Genomic DNA, 20,178 nt, shown 5'->3' on the forward strand with positions numbered 1-20,178 from the left:
CCATATATATCATCAGAGTCACATAAAACAACAGGGCAACAGAGTTAAGCAAAGCTTTTCTATCTTTACTTCTAGCGAAGCCGGTAAGTGGAAAAAAAGGCCCTTGCGCTCTGTATTACATCTCCCGTCACCCCTAGAGATTTATAGCCACGAGCAGAACCATGAGTTCCACTCTCAAAGCAATCCGTAACCTCTGGCAAAGCTCATCACAGGATCAACAGCAGCAGCAAAGAACGAGAACAGCCCGACACGCCGGGACCAAACCCAAGGGACGTCCATCGCCACCTTCACAGGAAGGACAGAAGCTCGCCCGAGCCCGAGCGGTAGTCCGCGACGCTCCCCACGGCAGCAGCTGCCGCACCGCCACCCACCGCAAAAAGACCCGCACTCCTCACGGTTTCTCCGAGACGCGCGTCTGGATGCTGAGCCGCAGCCTGTCGACGCGGAGGCGCGCCGAGGCCGAGCTGCAGATGCGCAGGGACGAGGCCGAGTCGCGCCTGCTGGCCGACAAGAGGAGCTGGGCATCGCCCGTTACGCTCATCAACCTTGTCCTGACGAGCCGTTCCCGTCATGGGGCTGCCGTCTCTTGTGGTGGAAACCTAAACGGCGGCACAGGTCGTCATGACCACCCCCCTGCCGGACGCATCCCCAGGATCCCCTCCTTCCAGTGGGCCAGGGACGGCAGCTTCGGTTCAGCGGTGGCAGACGGGATCAGGCTGTGCGGCACGTCGCTCCCCGCACCGGAAGACGACGACGACGAGGTGGAGAGGTACTTCCTGTCCCGAGGGAGAACCACCCGGGGACGCAAACCCCCGCAACAACTATTCAAACCTCTCCCGCCTCTCCCCTCGAGCCCAACGACACCACCATCCATCGCCGTCGCCACCCCGCCCCCCGCCCACCTCGACGCCATCGTCCCCTCGACCGCCGCCCGGCACTTGGCAGCCTACCTCTCGCTCCCGGCGTCGCTCGCGCCCGAGGACGTCGTGGACCACGTGCTGGCGCGCCCGAACCTCCGCGCGGCCGTCTCGCGGCTCCGCGCCGCCGACGCGGACCTGTTCAACAGCATGCCGTGGGCCGAGATCGTCGCCAGCAGCGGCGGCCGCGGCGCGTGGGGGGACGACGACCATGACAGCTGCAGCGATGGCACGCATGGCCAGGCCCCGACCCCCTGCTGCTCCGCGACGCAGCAGGCCTGGGCGAGGTTGCACGCGCGCAACGCGGCCAACAAGCACCGGAGGCAGCAGGAAGTTGCCGTTGTCATGGCCGGCAGCAGCATAGATCAGGATCTTTTCCCGCTGGAGAGCCGGCGCGATCAGAAGAGGCGGGTCGCGGCGCACAGCAAGGCGTGGCAGAGGGGGTCGCCGCGCGTAACGGGCCCCGCGGCGCTGTATCGCGTGCACGACGGTGTCAGCTGCGCGTTGTCGTCGTCGTCATCAGCGGCGGCGCCGGGACGGGAGGAGCTCGTCGACGACGTGTTGAGCTGGACTCGGCCTGGGAGGTCCAAGCTGCGCGAGGTTGTCGTGGTTGGGTGAGTCTGAACCATGTAGTATGTATCTATTTTTATTCTTATTTTCAACAAAACTGATCGAGGTAGGTAGGATTGACTCACTGGCTGCCCTAGTTGAAAGTCCTTGGATCGTTTTCAGCTCGTCACCTTGTAAGTTTACCTTTTTACTTTTCCTTTTGTTCTACTCCAGCTCGGACTCCTCCCAAACAAGACATTATCAACATTCCTATCATCATCCATGCAGTCGTGACTAAGGGCGGCGCTGGGGCAATAAACCAAGGAAATTTTCATTCAAGTATGCTTGCTGTAAGTGGCAGCTTTGTAGAACGATCTTGGACTAAGATCGTCGCCCACAGAGACTGGCCTGAATCTGTAGTTTTCAAATCCATCCCTCTTTTTTTGATATTTCTTTTTTTCAGCACACTGAGCCCCTTCTATAAAAGCAAGAGTGTCTTCCTCAGTCAAATCTCTACTCCATCGTACAAACACCGACAACCATTGTCGTCAAGATCTCCCAAAGTAAAGAAAAAGAGATTGAATTAAAAAGAGAGACCTTCGATCCCATAATACCCCGCCCCATCGCTATTGTCGGTCTATTTAGCAAAGTGCAAGTCGTAGCCGAGCCACTTGCGCCTGAGAACCTGGTCGACAGACAGACCAGGGTACCCATAGGTGAGCGGCAGGAAGAAGTACCAGCCGGCGATGACGATGGCGAGAATACCCATGGAGACGGCCCATGTGGCCATCAAGCTCTTGCCCGCAAACCTCTCGCCCGCCGTGATGTGGCGCTTGGACTTGACGGCAACAGCCTTCTTACCGCTGGCAGGGGGGACGTCATCGCCGTCAGAGTTGCAGATGAACTCGATCAGGGCACCCGTTACCAGGCAAGAAGCAAGGTGCGAGGGGAGGTAGTGGTGAAGGAAAAGTTGACGACCCATGACGTAGAATGGCACGTAGTGTGTCAACCACGACAAGAAGAAGAATCCAGTTGAGTTGTACAGACGAGAGCGCGAGCCTATATCACAGGACCAGTTAGCACATAATCTGCAAGTTTGATGAAATTTCGTCTTGTATTTAAAAAAAAAGAAAAAAAAAAAAAAAAAAAAAAAAGAAAAAAAAAAGAACTCACGATGGTCAAGCGCATCCACACCACGGCGCAGCGAGAACTGATCCGCGGCAATGATGCCAATGTAAACAGCAAGCAAACTGCTGGCCAACCACCATCCTATCGGGTTGCCCAAAAAGTAAATCTGCTGGCGGGTATCGCTCTGCGTCCAGAAGCTGACACCGCGAAGCAAGAATGGCCACTGGTAGGGCAGAGAGGCGTAAGGGTGACTGCTGGTGAGGCGACTGTTGTGCCAGAACATGGAGCGCTGGAGTTCGAACCACTTCTGAAGGAAGGGCATATGCCTAATCTTCCTCTCGACCTTGGCGCGGCGGGGGTGTTCGGGCTCAAGCGAGGGGATATCCTCTACGAACCACACGTTGGAGCTAACAGTGACCTGCTTGTTTCCGTTGATCTCCTGCTGCTTGTGACCCCACTCTGGCAGCGGAGTAGTATGTGTCCACATGGCTACTTTGCTGGGGTTGTGGATGAGCTTGAAGTGCGAGGCGACGCTCTTGAACTCCTGGCCGGGCTTTCCATTCTCGAACCTGACCTCGAACAAGGTGTCCTTGGCCCTGTCACCATATGCATCCGCGATTGAGCATGTGGTGAACTCCTGGTTGGTAGGGAAATAGGGAGAGGCGACATCGTGGGACAGAAGAATGGTGTCGGTTCCGAGATGGCGGAGACGGACGAGTTCCTGGTGCCTCACAACACGACCCTCCTGCTTGTCGTCGTTCATGGGCAGGATCTGCCAGTAGTTGTTGGTGTCGTTGAAAGGGTAGCCAGTCACCTGCTGACCCTGGCTAGAAACACGGCCATCGTCATATCGGAGAGGGTACCTGTCCGGGTGGCTGTGAAGATACGTCTTGGTCTCCTTGTGCCTCAGGGTGATGGTGTCGTAGTAGTTGATGGTGATGGCATTGGCCAGCATAACATTGTCACTCAGAGTCTCCTGGAACTCGGGCGTCATGAAGTCGTCTCCAGGACCAGACCTTGTGAGCACGGCAAAGTGAACCTGGAACCAGAAGAGGTAAAAGATAAAAGGCATTATGATGAGACCAAATGCGCGGGCACAAAAGTGCTTGACCCATGAAGGCAGGTCAAGCGCACCGTCCTTGCGCTTGACGTCCAAAAGGTCCCACAGGTCGATGACGACGGCCGAGCCAATGCTGATGAAGGCGAAAGTACCAACGTACTTGGTGGAGATGTCGCAGGAAAGCGCAAAGCCGGTCAGGATGAGCCACTTCCACCACTTTCTGGAAAACGGGTCGTGACGCATCTTGTAGAACTTGATGTAGCAGAGCAAGCTGCAAGCAAAGGCAAAGACGAGGGTCGCGTCGAGAAGGATCAAACGGGTCTGACCAATGTGGGCATTGTCAAACAGAACCAAACCAGCGGCTAGAATGCATGCCGGCACACTGTAACCAGACTCCCACATGATCAGGTAGACGACGGATACGGTCAAGGCACCCAGCAGGGCCGGGAGCGAGCGGAAGGCGACGTAGGGGACCTTGTTGACGATGTACGAGTCGCCAATGTTGTCGAAGTGGAAATGACCGTCGTAGCCCACCAACCATCCCATAAATGCGAAGAGGAGCTTTCCGAACGGAGGGTGGACGTCAAAGAAATAGGTCCTTTGTAGGTAGTACGAGGCAAACTAGAGAAGGGAGATGGTATAAACATGTTAGCAGCAAAATTCTCATAGCTCCTCCTTTTTAAACATTGGCCAATGCCCGCCAATGGATCTAGTCGTTCGTACCTTTCCGAAGTGAACCTCGTCGAAAACCACCTGGTTGGGATGGCTGATGCCCCAGAAACGGGTGATGAAAGCCAAGACGGTCATGACGGTGAAGGCAGCCTGGTGGTCGCGCTCAGGGCCAACGGGTTGACCCTTTGCAGCCTTCTTTATATCCTTGAGGTCCATAGGCTGGGAGCCCTTTTCGTCATTCTTCTTGCTTGCGCCGCCGGGGACGTTGCGCTGGCGCAACGACCCTTGCGGCGTCGAGGGCGACGAGGCCATGGTGGGAGAGGAGTGGCCCTTAGACGCGCTCCCAGAAGGTGCTGTTTTGAGATGATAAAGGCTAGTTTGGGTACCTTTTTGTTTTTGAATCGTACGAACAAGTTAGTTCGGTGCTCCCCGTTTATCGGATGGCCATGAAAAGACAGAGATGTTGGAATGGATTTGGTAAAGTGCCAACCTTTTTCTCTCTTCCTTTTCCCAGATTTTCAAATGTAGTAGCAAAGTTTCTTCCCAACCATGAATCTCCCAAAAGTTTCCTTCCTTCCTGTGTCGGCAGCTTCCGTAGCTCTTTTAAGCTTCAGTGGGTTAATGCGCCGATCACAGCGGGTTCGGGGGGGAATTCAAGACAAATTACAACAAAGGAGAGACGAGAAAGAAAAAGTTTGTTATCACGAACGGGACAACAAGAAAGAAAACAGAAAAATATTATTGACTTTTCTGGTGTCTAGTCGTCAATGTGACGTGTAGACGTAGCTGGTCGAGAAAAAAAAGGGGACAGAGAAGAATTACGAGGCATGCTATAAATTCCAAACAAGATAGATCCACAGCTTTCAGCTTCTCAGCCTGCCACGTCTGCAACTTCGTTAGCTCACTCCCACCCAGCCGGAGACTTCGACGTGAACAAGGGTGGGTCAAAGCTCCAAAAATCCCTTAATATTTTCCCCCAGTCAAAAATAACGACCGCAGGGATTAATTGGTTAGCGGATCGAGGGGTGATAGTTTTTTTCTTTTCTTTTTCCCAGAAAAGCCTCGAAAACATTGACAGCATAGACTTTAGGAGGCTCAATTGAACATTGTACAACTTTTTACCAATGAAACTTGTCCATATCGGCTTTTTTTTTTTTTTTTTTTTTGGCAATATCTTGTGGAAGCATTGTTTGTTTTTTGTAGTGGGCGATCTCAATTGATGCATATACTTCGTAGTGTAATTCAAGGTAACCTTTAGCTAAACAAACGTCATACACAGCAGGTGCCGGCCGGATGCGGGACTGCCTCAAGTAACCGTAGCGGGGCCGTGTGGAAACCCATTCTTCCGACGGAAAGTGGCCGGTTTCCGGAGGTCAAACTTTCTCAAGAGGTAAAGTGTATCTATCTATTATCTTTCTGATAAAAAGAATCTAAGCTTTCGTTTTTAATTGGTTTTTCTTTCTCACCAGTTTCTTCCTTTTGAAAGAGCCCGATACCTTTTTCACTCATGAACGCATCTCGTCGACTTGCTCAGATCTCTTCCACTCTAATCCGCACACAACGTTTCCGTCCCATCATCAACAACAACCCCACCGCCATCCCACCTCTATTCAAAATGGCCAGCAACATGATCGCCATCAACAGCAAGGACGCCGCTCCTCGTAAGTGATGTCTACAGAAACTCTTCTTGCGGTCTGATTTGGTTACAATTATTTCTCTTCCGCATCACGTTACTGACATAACCACCGTAATGTAATCATAGCTGCTGGCCCCTACGTAAGTTCCCTCTTGGTAAACCTAATATGTAGACGGGCATCAATTGCACGAGGGTAAAACAGTTTCAGATTACACATCTAACACAATTACCCATCCCCCCTCCCCAACCAGTCCCACGCCATCAAGACCCCTCACGCCATCTACTGCTCCGGCTCCATCCCAGTCGACGCCCAGGGCAACATGGTCGAGGGCACCATCCAGCAAAAGACCGAGGCCTGCATCAAGAACCTGGCCGCCGTCCTCAAGGAGGCTGGATCTTCGATTGAAAAGGTCGTCAAGGTCAACATTTTCCTTGCCGACATGGGTGATTTTGCGGTAAGTAGCAAGATTTATTTTCTTTTGTATTCCTTATTTCAACTTGGAATATCTAGTTGGAAGAGGGACACAGTAAATAATTCCAGACGAGAAAGATTATTCAACATCAAAAACTAACGTGACTCATCTAGAGCATGAACGAGGAGTACGCCAAGTGGTTCACCCACAAGCCTGCTCGCAGCTGCGTTGCTGTCAAGACTCTGCCCAAGAACGTGGATGTCGAGCTTGAGTGCATCGCCATGCCCTGAAGGGGGGATTATGGACGAGTCAAACTCTAGGACCACAGGTCTAGTTTAATAACAAAGTAAAATGCAGCCACTTTGCTCCAACAACAAATGCCCGTATACCAACATTTCGACTAGTCTGGACCAATATGTCTCACGTGTACGCGTCAATTAGTCATTTGGTATCCCTCAGACGTGACGAATGAGTGACAGCATCACAACGATTCTTTGTCTTATCGAGGGGGTGGAATGTTTTGGACCTGTCAAGTCCCTAATTCAGTCGGACAAACCCCTGGAGAGCCAACAATATGGATTTGAAGGTATTTCATAAATGTATCGTCTTCAACCCGTCTTCAACCCGTCTATTTCCCGCAATCCTTGTCTCGTGTCGCTGGCATTTCACACATTGGATTCGTAATAGCCACCCACACACAAGAAAACCTATATGCCCGCCTCTCAATCCTTATCCAACCTCACAGCCGGATTTGTTGCAATAAAGTTCAAATCGACCTTGTGACCCAGAAGCTCTCTAATGTTGGAGATGGCGTACTTGATCATGGTCGGCCTCTCCAGACTCAACCCCCAACCGTACACCCTCATGTCCCGCGGCAGACCCATGGACTCGAGCATTTCGGGCCTGAACATTCCGCTGTTTCCGATCTCGACAAGCTTGCCCAGCCCCTGGTGGTAGGCAAAGATCTCCATGCTGGGTTCTGTGTAGGGGTTGTAGGCGGGCTTGTACTGCAGGCCCGTCAGGCCCATCTTGCCAAAGAAGATGTCCATGAACTCCATCAGCCCGCCGAGCGTCAGGCCATAGTCGGCGATGACGCCCTCGACCTGGTGGAACTCAGCCAGGTGGGTCGCATCGACCGTCTCGTTACGGAAGACGCGGTCGATGGAGAAGTAGCGCGCCGGCGGCGGCCTGCCGTTGGGTCCCTTTTGGCTGGCCAGCCGGTGCAGCATAGCTGTCGAGATGGCTGTCGTATGCGTGCGCAGGACCAGCCTGAGCGACTCGTCCGGCGACCACGGGTAGCGGTATCCTATTGAGCCGAACTTGCCCGTCTCGTGCACCTGTCGTACGTTTTGCCAGTACTCGTCATAGTTGCTCTTGTCATCTGCGTCCCTGGCCTTGGGAGGAGCGGCGGCCTTGGGGTCCGAAATGTAAAAGGTATCCTGAAGATCGCGGGCCGGGTGCTGCTGGGGCACAAACAGGGCGTCAAAGTTCCAGAAGCCCGACTCGACGTACTTGTCGGTGGGCATCTCTTCGAAGCCCATCTCGAAGAAGATCTGGCGGAACTCGGACCGGACCTTACTCAGGGGGTGCAGGGCGCCGGCATCCTGGGCGGCGCCGAGTGCGTTAAAGTTGTACGGCTTGAAGGTTGCCGTCTTCCAGGCTCCTGAGGCCAGCATGTCGGCCGTCAGGTCCGTCTCCTCCTTTGCTATCTCGAGAGCAAACTTGTCGCCCTTGGAGACCTCGAAGCTGATTACCTTTTGAGGCTTGATGAGTTTGCGCTTCTTGAGTTCGGTGAGAACCTTGGCGTCGGGATGTGTGTGTTTTGACTGGATCTCGAGCAGCTGCTCGCGTGTTGTGTCTTTGATCGATTCGGCCTGGTTGATGCGCAGATATTAATATGGCTCCCGAAATACGCGCTCGAGCGCCTTCATGAGCATAACCGGTAAACGTCCCCACCCGACTTCGCCGCACTCACCACAGCCATAAGCTTCTTGCCGTCCTTGGACTTTGATATCCACTTCTCCTTGAAGGCCTTGCCCTGACCAAGCTTGGTCACAGACTTGTCGCCGACGGCCTCCTCCAGCTCGGAGACCGAAAGACCCTCCACTGCCTGGCGCAGGGCCTCAAAGACGCGAGCCTCATGACTGCCGTTGGCGGCGATCTGCTCCGCCTCAGGCTCTAGGGTGTACTCGTCCCGCTCGATGGTCTTGTATGTGATCATGGACCTCGACCCCAGCCTGTCGAGGGCGCTCTTGACCTCGGCGAATTTCGCATCTGGGAAGGCGTCGGCTGTCAGGAGGGGCTGTCCTTTGCTGTCAAGCGCGGCGAGGATCTCGAGGGCAAGGTCCCCCGCAGGACCCTGGCTGTTCGCGGTGGCCATTGGGACCTGATCTCTCGGTGATGAGGATTCCGCGCGGTAAATGGTTCTTTTTTTTCTAACTCTTTTCGGTGATCTCCAACGTTTTGTCCGAGTCACTGGTGCTCAGTTTACCGAAAAGCTTTGAATATCATAGGAGTTTATTGTTTGAGTCACAAAAACTTAGAGCTGTCTCGACCTGTCCCGCGAGAAAGGCGGGATGCCAATTGGATTTCGATGCGGGGCATGTGGGGAAATGACTATGTTAATAGGGAGGGCACGTTGATTTGTACCTGCGCAAATGCGGTAGAGATAGGTACATGATTAATCGTTGGCTACCTACTGTATGTTTAGTACCTAATTTGCACAACCAAACAAATAACTAAGTACTTAAATGTCGTTTTTTTTAATATCCAAAATGTAATCCAAGCCATCAATTTGTACTCAACAATAGGCAAAAAGTTTGTCATCTTCAGCTTGTCCGTTTGTCCACTCAACTTCTTTATGGGTCTCTTTTCCCGAATATGTACCCATTTAAATACCTGTCAGCTCATATAATTAGCAGCTACCTTCTTACAGCATCTTTTTGCCAAGTCTAAGTTTTTACATATCAACCAGCCCATTCTTCAACCTATCCTACCATTTACCACTGCGTTCGACCACTTGCACTTAGGAGAAGCCTTGGGAGCGCCATTTTTTTATATTTAATTTCCTTCATATCGTCAGCGCCTGGGATAGATTCATGTATAGAACAAAGCAACATACGTCTACGTCGAGAACAGTAAATTCTTGATCCTACAAAGCAGTTACCAAAAACACCTATAATCATTACAGGGTTGATATATACATGTTTGGCAAGGTTGCAATTAACAAAACAAGTCCAGTCGATATAGGAGGTCGATACCCCTGGCTAGAATTTTGATACAATGAGTCGTCTTTTAACTACCTACGCTGAGAGGAATACCAACAAAGTCTGAACGCCGTGACAACGGACGAAGTATGTAGTGATGGTCGCAAAGTTGAAAGCAAAACGAAAAGCAAGTAAAAGTCAATGATGGAGAAAATATATTTCAACATTTCTCTGATTAGCCATGTTATTTTCTGGAGATTTCGGCATCAAAAGCGTGCTGTGCTTTCCATTTAAACATTGTTCTGTTCGGGAACTGCGGCACAGCGAGACGTCACATCATCAGGGGTTAAATTAGGTTAGCAAAGCACGCTCCCTGTCATTTTGGGCTGGACTGGACTTGACTGCCAAAGCCGTCGGCGCAGCCTTGGGACGCGTGGAGCTCCTTAAAAATCGCCAACACACCAGACTACTAAGGTATCTAGGTTTGCTGGTACCAACCTCCAATTAATCACCTGACAATTGAGCCTAACCAAGGTATTCACGGTTTCTACGTAACCAGGCTCTGGTAAATTGATTCGATACGATAGAAATACCGCCATGCACACGTATGAGTCGATCTGTTAAAACTTGATATTCTTTGCGTCAGTTCTCAAAAAAGACTTGGGGCATGTCCACACGCAGCCAGCACCGTGAACCATGACCGATGATGCTGGTGCCAGCTCTACCGCCGGGGCTCCAGGGCAATCTTCGCGCCCGTCCGGCAGCGGAACACGGCGCCGCCGGTCGGATTCGGTCGCGCAGCGGAGAAAGGCCGGCCTGCAGAGGAAGTTTCAGTTCATGACGTCGCTCATGATGGACCTTGACTCTCTTGTATACGCAGAGATATGTCTTTTGTACTATATGGAGTGAGAACACCCCCCCTTTTATTTTTATTTTCTTTTACTACAAACAAGTTTAAAATGCACAACCAGTTAGCTGACCTCACCCAACAACAAAAAACAGCGTTTCCATCTTCCGCCTCCTCATTCGTCTGGCGGTTCAGTCCTTCTTTCTCAGCCCAAAGTCGGACGAGTTCGTGCTGTTGATGCCGACGCACCGGCCGCACACGGCCGCCGTCCTGGTCCCGAACCTCTTCTGCATGCTCATGCACCTGCTGTGGGCGCTGCCCAAGGGGAGCGAGGCGTCGCGCGGCTACCTGCACGGCGGCGTCGTCATCGACTTCATCGGCGAGAAGGCCCCCACCTCCAAGCTCAAGCTGCTGCTGCTCGACGCCGTCATCATGACCCTGCAGTGCGTCATGGTCGCCGTCCACTCGGAGAGGGAGAGGCTGCGCGCCGTCGTCAAGCCTCGAGTGTCGCGGTTGCTGGCCGAGGTTGCTGGCGCCGGTGGTGACGCCATCGCCGGGACGAGGGCAGAGGCCACCATGGAGGCTTATGATGCCGAGGAGAGGGGTGTGGCCAGGGACGGTCCGCATGCAGGCGATGCGGCCGAGGAGATGGACCCGCCACCGCTGCGGTCCGGGCGGAGGCCGCCGGATATGCGCGACTATATGATGTCGGGGAACGCTGTTATAGGGGATTTTCACGTGCTGCATTCCGTCCGCACAGTCGGGCACGATTACCAGGCCGCTGCGGCTCAATCACTGCAGACTATTGGGTTCGCCGCCGAGCTGGCAAGGCTTGCTGCACGTCCAGGGTCGAGATTAGCCAGGCTTGGCGCGGTGCAGCGCAGGCAGCAGCAGCAACAACAACAGCAACAGCAGCAGCAGACAGACGGAGTTGTTTAATGAAAAGGAATACAGCAAAACATTTCCATCGCAACAAGAGTTTAAATGGCCGTGGGAAACGTGAAACTCTATTAGTGGGTATAATGGGTATACTGAATGACATGCTCATGCTATCTTGCGTCCAACATTGCCGACGCCGGTGCCCTTGACCGAGATTAACATGTCGTCGGTGTCATCATCGTCCACTGCCCTCAAACCCCAACTGCTAGCACCGAATTTTCGCAGATCCCTCGCGAGACCGATCGTGTCTTCATCCACCACGTCCTTGCCTATCCTTAACCGGCCGACATCCTCCGACCCCATCGCCATCAGGGTCAACACAGAGCGTGCAGCCGCCCAACTCACGCATCCACCCTTGGCGATGGCCTCGAGAAGCTGATGCGCGCATTGCGCCCCCAAATCCTCTGGCAATGCGCCTCCCCTCGCAGGGGACACGACGTCGGCCGAATAGACGACACCCGGGACGCTCGACTCGGCCACCAAGCTCAGTCCGAAGCCAATGCCAATCTTGTTCTTGGCGTCGTCCTTGCCCGGCGGCGCCTCGCCGATCTTGATCTCGCCCGTAAGCGCGTTCAGCACCCCCCTGGCGGCGTGTATCATCCTCTTGTTGTTGGAAGCCGAGACGCCGGTCGAGTAGGCGACGCCACCAATCCTCCTTATCCTGCCGGGGGTCCGGTTCATGTGCAGCGTCTTGGGCAGGCGAACCTGGCTGGCGAAGCGCAGCTCGACGACGCCGCCGCCTCTCCTGTCGCCGTAGCCGGCACACGACCGCTGGCGGACCAGGATGTCGATGCGCGCGGGTGGGATGCCGAACAGGCCGTAGAGCGGGAGGATGGCCAGGCGGAACGAATCGACCGACATGTCGCCCAGCTCGGTGGCGGCGGTGATTACGCCGGGACCGGAGAAGCGAATGTTGACGTGCGCCTTGGAGAAGGGCGCCAGCATGGCGATGGGGATGAGGTAGTAGGTTATGCCGCGGCGGTTCGTCTCGGGCAGGGAAAATTCGATCGAGTCCCCGTTGACGGCGGCGCCGGCGCCCGGCACGCTGCCCGTGATTAGACCCGGGTGGTACGTCATGGTGGTACCCGTGTACGAGATCTGGATGGAGCTGCCGTTGGTGACGGTCTCGAGGAGGCGGAGGAAGGAGATCTCGTGCGGGGCGAGCCCGGGCGCCGTCGGCGACGAGCTGCGGATGCCCGAGATGTGGACCGGCTTGCCGGTGAGCGTCGACAGGACGAGTCGCTGCGTGAGGTGCCGGTGGCCGGTGAACCGGACGTAGCCCGGTGCGGAGGCTGTACTTGCCATGTTTTTGTTTGTTTGTCTGTGTAAATTGAATAACTGATTGTATGAACTCTCAGAAGCAATTTTCTTTCTTCTAAGATTTGGTTGAGGTCTAAAATTGATCGTTTGTGCTACATTTATTGCTGGAATTATTCTGCTAAATGTTGGAATTGAAAATAGCTTGCGAACGAACCCCGAGATCCAGCAACTTTTTCGACAGACACCCCCCACCATTTTCCAAAAAATCGAACAGGGATCCTTGCATATACTCCACTTTTGCGCCTTATCGGTTGATAGAATCGCGCTGATAAGCCTGAAAAAGTTGGATTCAAGGGCGTTCGTCTCTGATGGATGCAACTGTTTCCCGTAAATGGATCATTCAACTTCTAGAGCTTTCATTTTCGATGGTGTGTGTACATCAAGCCAGAATCTTCACACTCTTTTTTTTAAAAAAAGGCATTTTGTAAAAACACTGTAATTTTTTTTTTGCTTCTTTCTTTTTCAAAGCTACCTTCTTCAAAATTCACACATGTCATCCAAAACTCTCGTCGACCTAGGATGCCGTTCCAACTACATATGCAGGTCATGCCTGCTAGCTCTTCCTAAACCAACACTACCGAAACCTTCAGCTTCAAGGTACTACTCCAGACCGGCTCGGACCTTCTCGAGAGCTCCGGCTCCACGACCGGTGCGCAGAGGCAGGGCACCGATAGCCCTAGACCCCAAGCCGGGACTGAGAGAGGCAACCCCAGCGCGGAAGGATGACAACGGAAAGGAAGACGATGTCCTCATCCGCTATTTTGAGCAGGACCCGTCCGGGAAGCGGCGTGAGATTTCCAGCCAGACCAAGTTTGAAGAATCCATGGAGGACGAGACCAAGGCAGCCCTCGACGAGATCAACCAGCTCGAAGAGCTACTCAAATCGCCCAACGGGCTGATGGAGATGGCCAAGCGCATGGGGCTGCTCTCGGAGGACGGCAAGGTGATTAACAAGGACTTGGACGAAGCTCTGGGCAACGACGACGGGGAGTTTGCGCACGAAATCGACGTGGAGGGCCTCAATGTGCGGCAGACGAGGCAGATAATGCAGCTCAACTGGAACCTGCAGCGGGCAACCAAAAAGATGAGGACGCCTGGCAAGGTCAGGCAAAAGACGATATACGATGCATGGAGGCTGTACTCACTAGCTCGGCCTGTGCTGCAAAACTCGTGGGAGAGAGTGCCCGCTGGAGCGTGGGATCTTCTCTGGGATCTACTGTCTTGGGATGGACCCGAAAACACTAACCGAATGGGACGTGTATATCAGCTCGGCAAGGATCTGCGCAACGCAGGCGTGCATCTGGATGACGGACGACAGCTGCTGTTGATCGAGGCGGCATTTGTGGATGGAAAACGCACAGAGGCCCTCGAGGCTTGGAGACGATTCGTCGCTGTCGACCCTGCATCGCAGGAGAAGTACCTCGAGCTGGGCGTGCGCATGTATTCGATCCACGGCGATGTGGATCGCGCACACCGGGCGCTCGAAAAATACATGGCACTGCCAGAGGGCTCACGGTCCAGCCCCCGCTTCATACTGCACTTCATCAGAGCTTGCGTGCGTGACAGCAATCGGCAGGACCTGGCCTGGAACACCTACCGACTACTGCGAGAGATGCTCGGCAAGGACATGAAAATTGAGGACTACGACGAGGTCATATCGGCACTTCTGGTGGCCAAGCAGACCGAGACTGCCTTCCACGTCTTTGTCGACATGATGTTTTCGGGCGCCATAGACGTGCGCGGCAAGACGCGGCTGCCGCTCAAGATTGCCAATCAATTCTTCATGGGCAAGTGGCTGAAGCGGCTGATCGGCGCTGGCGACCTCGAAGGGGCGCTGAGCGTGCTCAAATTCATGCAGACAAAGGGCATCCTGGCCGCCAAGGTGCAGGTAAACGGACTGATTGGCGCCATGCTGAGATCCGGAGTAGCGGAGAATCTCGAAAAGGGTGAACAGATCGCATGGGCCATGATCCAATCTCGCAAAACGTTTGTCGAGCTGCGCCGCCGGGAGGCGCTGGTCGACTGGCCGATCCGTTTGCTCCAGACGCCTCAGAGCAAGGACGAGATCGCAAAGGGGCTGGGGTTGCACTTTATTCCGCAGGCGAGTCTTGAGACCTTTTCGCTTATGGCCGAAAACTACCGCGAGCGACGCCTGCACGCCAAACTTGAGAAGTTGTGGGTGGCCTTCCAGTCGTGCGAGATCACGACCGACGCATTTATGCTCAACCAACTACTCGAGTCGTACAACCAAGAGGGCCAAGGAGAAAAGGCGCGCGATGTCTACAACCGCTTGACGGAGCAGCACCTGCTGCAGCCGGATGCGTATACCTTCTTTGCGCTGTTCAAATCCCTCGCCGTCAACCGACTCTACTGGTCGGCCGTGACGGACGAGATCCGACACAGCGAGATAGCCATCTGCAGGGATCTGTTCTCGCGCATGGTCAGCTCCACTTGGACTTTCAGCGCCGAAGGGTCCAACGAACAGCCGCGGGGCGCCCTGACGCGCATGCTGCTGCACTCGTTCCGCAAGTGCGGCGACCACACCGGCCTGCTGGTGGCCTTGCGCGCCTTGTGGGAGGTCTACGGCTACTCGCCCAGCCACATGATCTGCCTGGAGCTGCTGGCCGAGACGGCCGACCTGGGTCACAGCAACAGGAAGTTGGTCGAGGTCAACCAGCGAATCCAGGCCGCGTTTGACGCCTCGGCCGAGCAGGCTGCGAGCGAAGCCGGCGTGCAGCAGGTCGAGTTGACCGAGCAGCAAAAGGCCGAGGTGTTGCTGGCCCTTTTGCAGGAACACTACTACCAGAAGATAGACGTGGGCTCGGATGAAGAGTTCAACGAGGAGTACCACAGGGCTGTGGAGGAAATGGGGTTGGGTGATATCCTTGTGGACATAGAAGATGCGCAGTAGCGATTTGGCTGAAGAAGGCTTTATGGCCTGTGTTTTTTTTGTATAATTTGTAATATACTACATGAGCCTGGGGCATATAGAAATGTTTGTAAGAAAGGAGTCTCGTCTCCCATACCAAAATATTTACCCGACTTTTTTTTTTTTTTTTTTTTACTTTTATTTGCTCTTGATTTAATTAATCGTGATCTTCCTCCGTCCGCCCCGGACAGCCCTCCATCTTCTCATCAGGGTATCTGTACTTACACCAGAAGCAATACCGGTGCGCACTCCTCAAATGGTCGACGACGCTCTGCAACCGCTCCGCGACACCCTTGGCGTTAAACCCATCCAGCTCGGGATCCTCCTCGTCGAGATCCTCAAACACGACCAGCGGCGCCCTTTTCACATCCTTGCCCAGCGCCCGCCTGTCATCCTCGTCCTCTTCGTCGTCCTCGTACGTCGGCAGCCGCGACAGGCTCTGCTGCAGATCGTGGCGCATCCTGCGCTCTCGCTCCGCCTCCTCGCGCTGCCTGACCAGGCCGCGCCAGAGCACGTTGACGGACCTCAGCGGACGGGGCCTTTTCGACGACGCCTCACCTTGCACCTTGTTCTTCTCATTACCTTCTCCGTCCTCGTCCTGCTCCTCGTCGGCCATCTTCTCGGCGACCTTTTGCGCCGCGCCCAGCACCCTCTCCAGCCGCATCTCCTCCCTCTCGCGCGCGACCCGCCCCCTGTACTCACCCTTATCCACCACCACCGCCGCCGCCTTCTTCGCCTTGTTCCCATCCCCGTCGTCGTCGCCGTACGCCTCGCGCATCTTCCTCTTCCTCTCGCCGTCGAGTCCGATCCCGCCGCGGTCCTCCCTGACGACGATGCGGACGGGCTCCGTGCGGCCCTGCTGGCCGTCTGCGGCGCCGAGGCCCTGCCCGGCCCGGAAGCCCATCTTGGCCATCATGGCGAGGCCTTTGCTCTTGTTTTTGGGCCCCGTGCCGATGCCGCCGCCGCCACTTTTGCTGCTGCTGCCGACGGCAGCATCGTCGTGGATGAGGGACCGCGCCAGCGCCGCCTCGCGCTTGTCGGCCTCCTCGGCAGCGAGTTCCGCCTTGGACTTGTGGCGCGCCCGCTCGGCCGCCTCGCGTCGCTCGCGCTGGCGGCGCTGCAGAGACGTCTCGGGCGCGGAGGGGGTCGGGTCTGTAAAGACCATGTTCATGTAGTCTTCTTCCTCCTCCTCTTCTTTGCCATTGTTGTTTGGTTTGCCTTTGGTACTGCTCATTTTATTTTTTATTTTTGATGAAAGCACGTAAAATTGATAATTTTGGGGATTTCTTTTTTGTCAAGTTTCAAACAAATAGATAAATTGACCGTTGTTCACTTTTTAACAGCGGGAAAAAAAGAACCTTGTGGCTTGATATGAGAAAATGTGTGTGTGGGTTGGTATTCAATTTTATTGTCTTAGTTGGGTAATATCTCAAGGTGTAGTTGCTCTTGCAGTTGAAGTAGCTTGACTGAGTGACATCTCACCTGTTTGCGTCACTGGATTATCATTACAAAACCTTGCCTACCCTGCACCCACTTGGTCAACCTCCTACGTGCAGCAAATCAACCCAAAACCAATAGTTAAAAAAAAAAAAAAAAAAAAAAAAATAGTATGCACATCGCCATCGACGTAGACTCGATACGTCTACTGTCATGAATCGCCGGCACTCATTTGCATAAATTGTCATGCAAGTTTCTTATTTTTGACTTTGATCAAGTCGAACCCCTTCCCTACCCTGTCTACCTCACGACCCTGTTCCTCACTAATAACGCCAAAAGCACCAGTATATCCTTGTAACCGGGCATAAGCTCATCCACCTACGATTAACTGCCTCCTGTGCTGTCCCGACCAGGTTGACGATATCGTCATGTTTACCACCCTCATTCCCGCCTGCCGCGAGGACATTTCATACCACAAGGTGATAAAAAGCCATCTCAAGTCTCATGAGCAGACGGGAGGTCGCGACCGTTGAGCCCATCACCACGAGCATTCAGCCTAACGGAGGCAAAACGCTTAGCAAGTCGTTCATCGGAGTCATCAATTCCACGGCGGCCTGGGTATGAGGAAGCTGCAGGGTCTGCAGTCAAAACATCAGTTTGCCGGGATCGCTTGGGGATTCTCTCACCAGTCGATTGTAAAATTGCCATCAGTGTCTGCCAACCCGTAGTTGAACGCAGTTGGAAAGCGTCGGCCAGGTCATGTTGCGTCGCTACACGACATAACAAGCTTTCCTCGTCCTAACCAGCCAGAGAGGCGCTATCGTTAGTCTACTGCAATTTCCTCCCACCAACGACGCTCGACGGCTTCGAAAGATAATGCAATAAATTCACACGCAGGGAAACTCGCCTTGGAAAGTACACTCATCTGGTGCAGGAAGCACAATAAGTGGAAATTGGAGACCTTCATTCCGTCCTTGGATGAACCAGAAGATGCCTTTTCATGCACCTTCAGAGCCTTGGCGGCCGCGCTGTGCTCTTGGCTCTCGCCCATGTACTCCCGGTTCTCGATCGGGAACGCACCCTCATCCGAAAATATGGGCTTTGCCACATCGGGGAAGCCATGTGTCAGCGTGACAAAAAGGTACTCGACCGGGAATGAAGGCTTGGCATTTTCTTGCACGTTGGCCCCGTACTCGTTGATTCGGCGGTAGAATACGTCAGGAATGTACCGCGTCCGACTCGTCGATCCATCGTCTTCCTCTTCCTCCCGAACCAGCATCACAGTAGGATCTGCCGATGGCTCCATAATGTCGGCTCGTACCATCTCGACCGCCTCGTTTGAAACCTGATACGACGATATCGCGATTTCGCCCTGCTCGTTGCCCGAGATGATGCATGTGACAAAATTTGACCCAAAACGGCCAGTATCACTCCACTTGCTCGGCTTCGGGTGCTGTGCCTGCAGCCGTGCTGCAAAACAAACCTCAAGAGAGGAGAGAAAGTAAGAGTCTGCGTGGCGCTTGCAAACCACTGATCCATCGCCAGCCCCTGCATCAAGCAAGTCTGTCCATATGGCGCCAACCGGCTCTAGGCCACACAACCTCGCCACTTGGTTGACATCCTTTTCATTATCCCAGGAATTCAACGAGACACCGTCAACTTCATCAACCTGTGGAGGCTCGTAGATTGCCTGCACGACCGCCTTAATTCCTAGTGGCACCTCTTCGTACTCTGCGTATTTTCCGTACATGATACCGTACCGTTGACCGCCTGTCCGGCGCCAGGTATTGATAAAGGAGTCGACGATAGAAGGCGAGGCAAACTCGACGTGATCAACCATGCGGAAAGGTTGTGGTTGCAGCGTGATGGCGCTCGGTTGACACTTGCTGCATATGCCCTCGGGCCACTGCGGGTGGCCTGACGGACAGTCGGGCTTCACACGAAAGTAGGGCTCAGATAGTGGAGGGATAAAGGAGCTTCCTAGTTCGGGCTTGTTCGTGGCCGAGTTGATCTTTCGGAGGTGGGCGTGCATTGAAAGGTACTTGATCTTCTTCTCGGCCAGGAACTTGGCGTCAAAGGGATCAAGCGGCTGGCAATAGTCGCACATACCCTTGGGCCCATGACGGCACATGGCGTCCCTCTTTCTCGGTATCTTTCCATCCTTCTTGTCTAGCCTGTCATCTAGCGGTGACTGCCTGACAACCTCCCACGGGTTTTTGATGGTAGCACCTGCAGCCGGTGTGGGCAGCGGGTCTATGGGTAGATCCTCGGTCGGGAGAACCGGCTGACCGTTCAAACGGTTTGTCGTCGAGGTTAAAGGTTGGGAAGCGCCATCGCTATTGGCTGTCCCGTTGGCGTCTGCTCCTTGATGTTTGTAGTCCACGAAAATAAGGTCTCCGTGTCTGCGGCAAAGTTCGGTCAGTTTGTCCAAAGTGCTCGTCGACGCGGCTTGTTTGCTGAACTAGCGATGGTGACGAACTTTAAGCCAATAGCCTCCACCTTGTACTTGGCGATATCTTTCAACAGCTTTTTATCACCTTGAGATCCTGGCGCATTGGAAACGGTGATCGTTGCAGGGTCGACGGTGGGCGGTAGCTTGCCCACAAGCTATATATAGCGACGACAAGTGATGCAGCTAGTCAGTCTTTGGCAGGTCCAGCTCAACCCGGTTGGCCTATGATGTTTAGGGGGAAAAAAAAAGCAGCGCTCCATACCTCTTGTCCAAGCTTGTTGAAAGTGTCTTTTGGGTCCAGCTCTATACGGAGCATGCCATCTGGCCCTCGCAACCTTAATAACATTGTGATCTCTGCGTACCGTTTTCTCCTCACACTGGTTCGAAGATGCGTAGGTGTTTGCTTGGTGGAGGGGGACAGCAGAGCTAATATTTATGTATGCAGGTACCTAAGCTGCTCGAAATGCTCTTGATGGTATTGAGTACCTGGTGATGAAACGTAAGGTGTGCTTTTGGATATGCGCGTCCGCCTTTTTAATCGGTCCCGAGTTGCGTGAAGTGAATTTAATTGAATTTGTTGGCAACGGAGAAAACCAAAACCGTAAACAAACGCTGGCTACCAGAGTCACTCACTGGAGTTGACCGAAAGAGAGATGGAAATCGGCAGAATTGA

General features: G+C 53.8%; 10 protein-coding genes across 10 annotated transcripts; 4 read left to right on the top strand and 6 right to left on the bottom strand.

Annotated features, from left to right (window-relative positions):
- Positions 1-161: 161 nt before the first annotated feature.
- On the top strand, positions 162-1,535 carry PgNI_04912 (uncharacterized protein; the record flags this gene model as incomplete). Its single annotated transcript, XM_031124953.1, has 1 exon — positions 162-1,535. The coding sequence occupies one exon, from the start codon at positions 162-164 to the stop codon at positions 1,533-1,535; it is 1,374 nt and encodes a 457-aa protein (XP_030984751.1).
- A 240-nt stretch (positions 1,536-1,775) lies between these two features.
- On the bottom strand, positions 1,776-5,107 carry PgNI_04913 (uncharacterized protein). Its single transcript, XM_031124954.1, has 4 exons — positions 4,817-5,107; positions 4,378-4,712; positions 2,640-4,275; positions 1,776-2,525 (listed from the first exon to the last, which is right to left on the bottom strand). Exons 2-4 carry the CDS (start codon positions 4,636-4,638, stop codon positions 2,104-2,106), a joined length of 2,319 nt encoding a protein of 772 aa, XP_030983534.1. The 5' UTR covers positions 4,639-4,712; positions 4,817-5,107; the 3' UTR covers positions 1,776-2,103.
- Positions 5,108-5,833: 726 nt separating this feature from the next.
- PgNI_04914 (uncharacterized protein) lies at positions 5,834-6,665 on the top strand (the record flags this gene model as incomplete). Its single annotated transcript, XM_031124955.1, has 4 exons — positions 5,834-5,987; positions 6,089-6,102; positions 6,214-6,417; positions 6,549-6,665. The coding sequence occupies 4 exons, from the start codon at positions 5,834-5,836 to the stop codon at positions 6,663-6,665; spliced, it is 489 nt and encodes a 162-aa protein (XP_030984753.1).
- A 218-nt stretch (positions 6,666-6,883) lies between these two features.
- Positions 6,884-8,896, bottom strand: PgNI_04915 (uncharacterized protein). Its single transcript, XM_031124956.1, has 2 exons — positions 8,351-8,896; positions 6,884-8,249 (listed from the first exon to the last, which is right to left on the bottom strand). Exons 1-2 carry the CDS (start codon positions 8,753-8,755, stop codon positions 7,098-7,100), a joined length of 1,557 nt encoding a protein of 518 aa, XP_030984752.1. The 5' UTR covers positions 8,756-8,896; the 3' UTR covers positions 6,884-7,097.
- A 1,251-nt stretch (positions 8,897-10,147) lies between these two features.
- Positions 10,148-11,374, top strand: PgNI_04916 (uncharacterized protein). Its single transcript, XM_031124957.1, has 2 exons — positions 10,148-10,486; positions 10,584-11,374. Exons 1-2 carry the CDS (start codon positions 10,278-10,280, stop codon positions 11,365-11,367), a joined length of 993 nt encoding a protein of 330 aa, XP_030984755.1. The 5' UTR covers positions 10,148-10,277; the 3' UTR covers positions 11,368-11,374.
- A 98-nt stretch (positions 11,375-11,472) lies between these two features.
- Positions 11,473-12,672, bottom strand: PgNI_04917 (uncharacterized protein; the record flags this gene model as incomplete). Its single annotated transcript, XM_031124958.1, has 1 exon — positions 11,473-12,672. The coding sequence occupies one exon, from the start codon at positions 12,670-12,672 to the stop codon at positions 11,473-11,475; it is 1,200 nt and encodes a 399-aa protein (XP_030984754.1).
- Positions 12,673-13,177: 505 nt separating this feature from the next.
- On the top strand, positions 13,178-15,598 carry PgNI_04918 (uncharacterized protein; the record flags this gene model as incomplete). The annotated part of the gene is made up of 1 exon (XM_031124959.1): positions 13,178-15,598. One exon carries the CDS (start codon positions 13,178-13,180, stop codon positions 15,596-15,598), a length of 2,421 nt encoding a protein of 806 aa, XP_030983541.1.
- Positions 14,288-15,674, bottom strand: PgNI_04919 (uncharacterized protein; the record flags this gene model as incomplete). Its single annotated transcript, XM_031124960.1, is given in 3 exon segments — positions 14,288-14,917; positions 14,933-15,625; positions 15,657-15,674. The coding sequence occupies 3 exon segments, from the start codon at positions 15,672-15,674 to the stop codon at positions 14,288-14,290; spliced, it is 1,341 nt and encodes a 446-aa protein (XP_030983540.1).
- A 99-nt stretch (positions 15,675-15,773) lies between these two features.
- PgNI_04920 (uncharacterized protein) lies at positions 15,774-16,850 on the bottom strand (the record flags this gene model as incomplete). The annotated part of the gene is made up of 1 exon (XM_031124961.1): positions 15,774-16,850. One exon carries the CDS (start codon positions 16,848-16,850, stop codon positions 15,774-15,776), a length of 1,077 nt encoding a protein of 358 aa, XP_030984745.1.
- A 698-nt stretch (positions 16,851-17,548) lies between these two features.
- PgNI_04921 (uncharacterized protein) lies at positions 17,549-20,156 on the bottom strand (the record flags this gene model as incomplete). Its single annotated transcript, XM_031124962.1, has 4 exons — positions 19,768-20,156; positions 19,533-19,660; positions 17,973-19,455; positions 17,549-17,851 (listed from the first exon to the last, which is right to left on the bottom strand). The coding sequence occupies exons 1-4, from the start codon at positions 19,849-19,851 to the stop codon at positions 17,549-17,551; spliced, it is 1,998 nt and encodes a 665-aa protein (XP_030984746.1). The 5' UTR covers positions 19,852-20,156.
- Positions 20,157-20,178: the final 22 nt, after the last annotated feature.

The sequence above is a fragment of the Pyricularia grisea genome (genome assembly GCF_004355905.1).
Source record: "Pyricularia grisea strain NI907 chromosome Unknown Pyricularia_grisea_NI907_Scaffold_2, whole genome shotgun sequence".
Lineage (NCBI taxonomy): Eukaryota > Fungi > Ascomycota > Sordariomycetes > Magnaporthales > Pyriculariaceae > Pyricularia > Pyricularia grisea.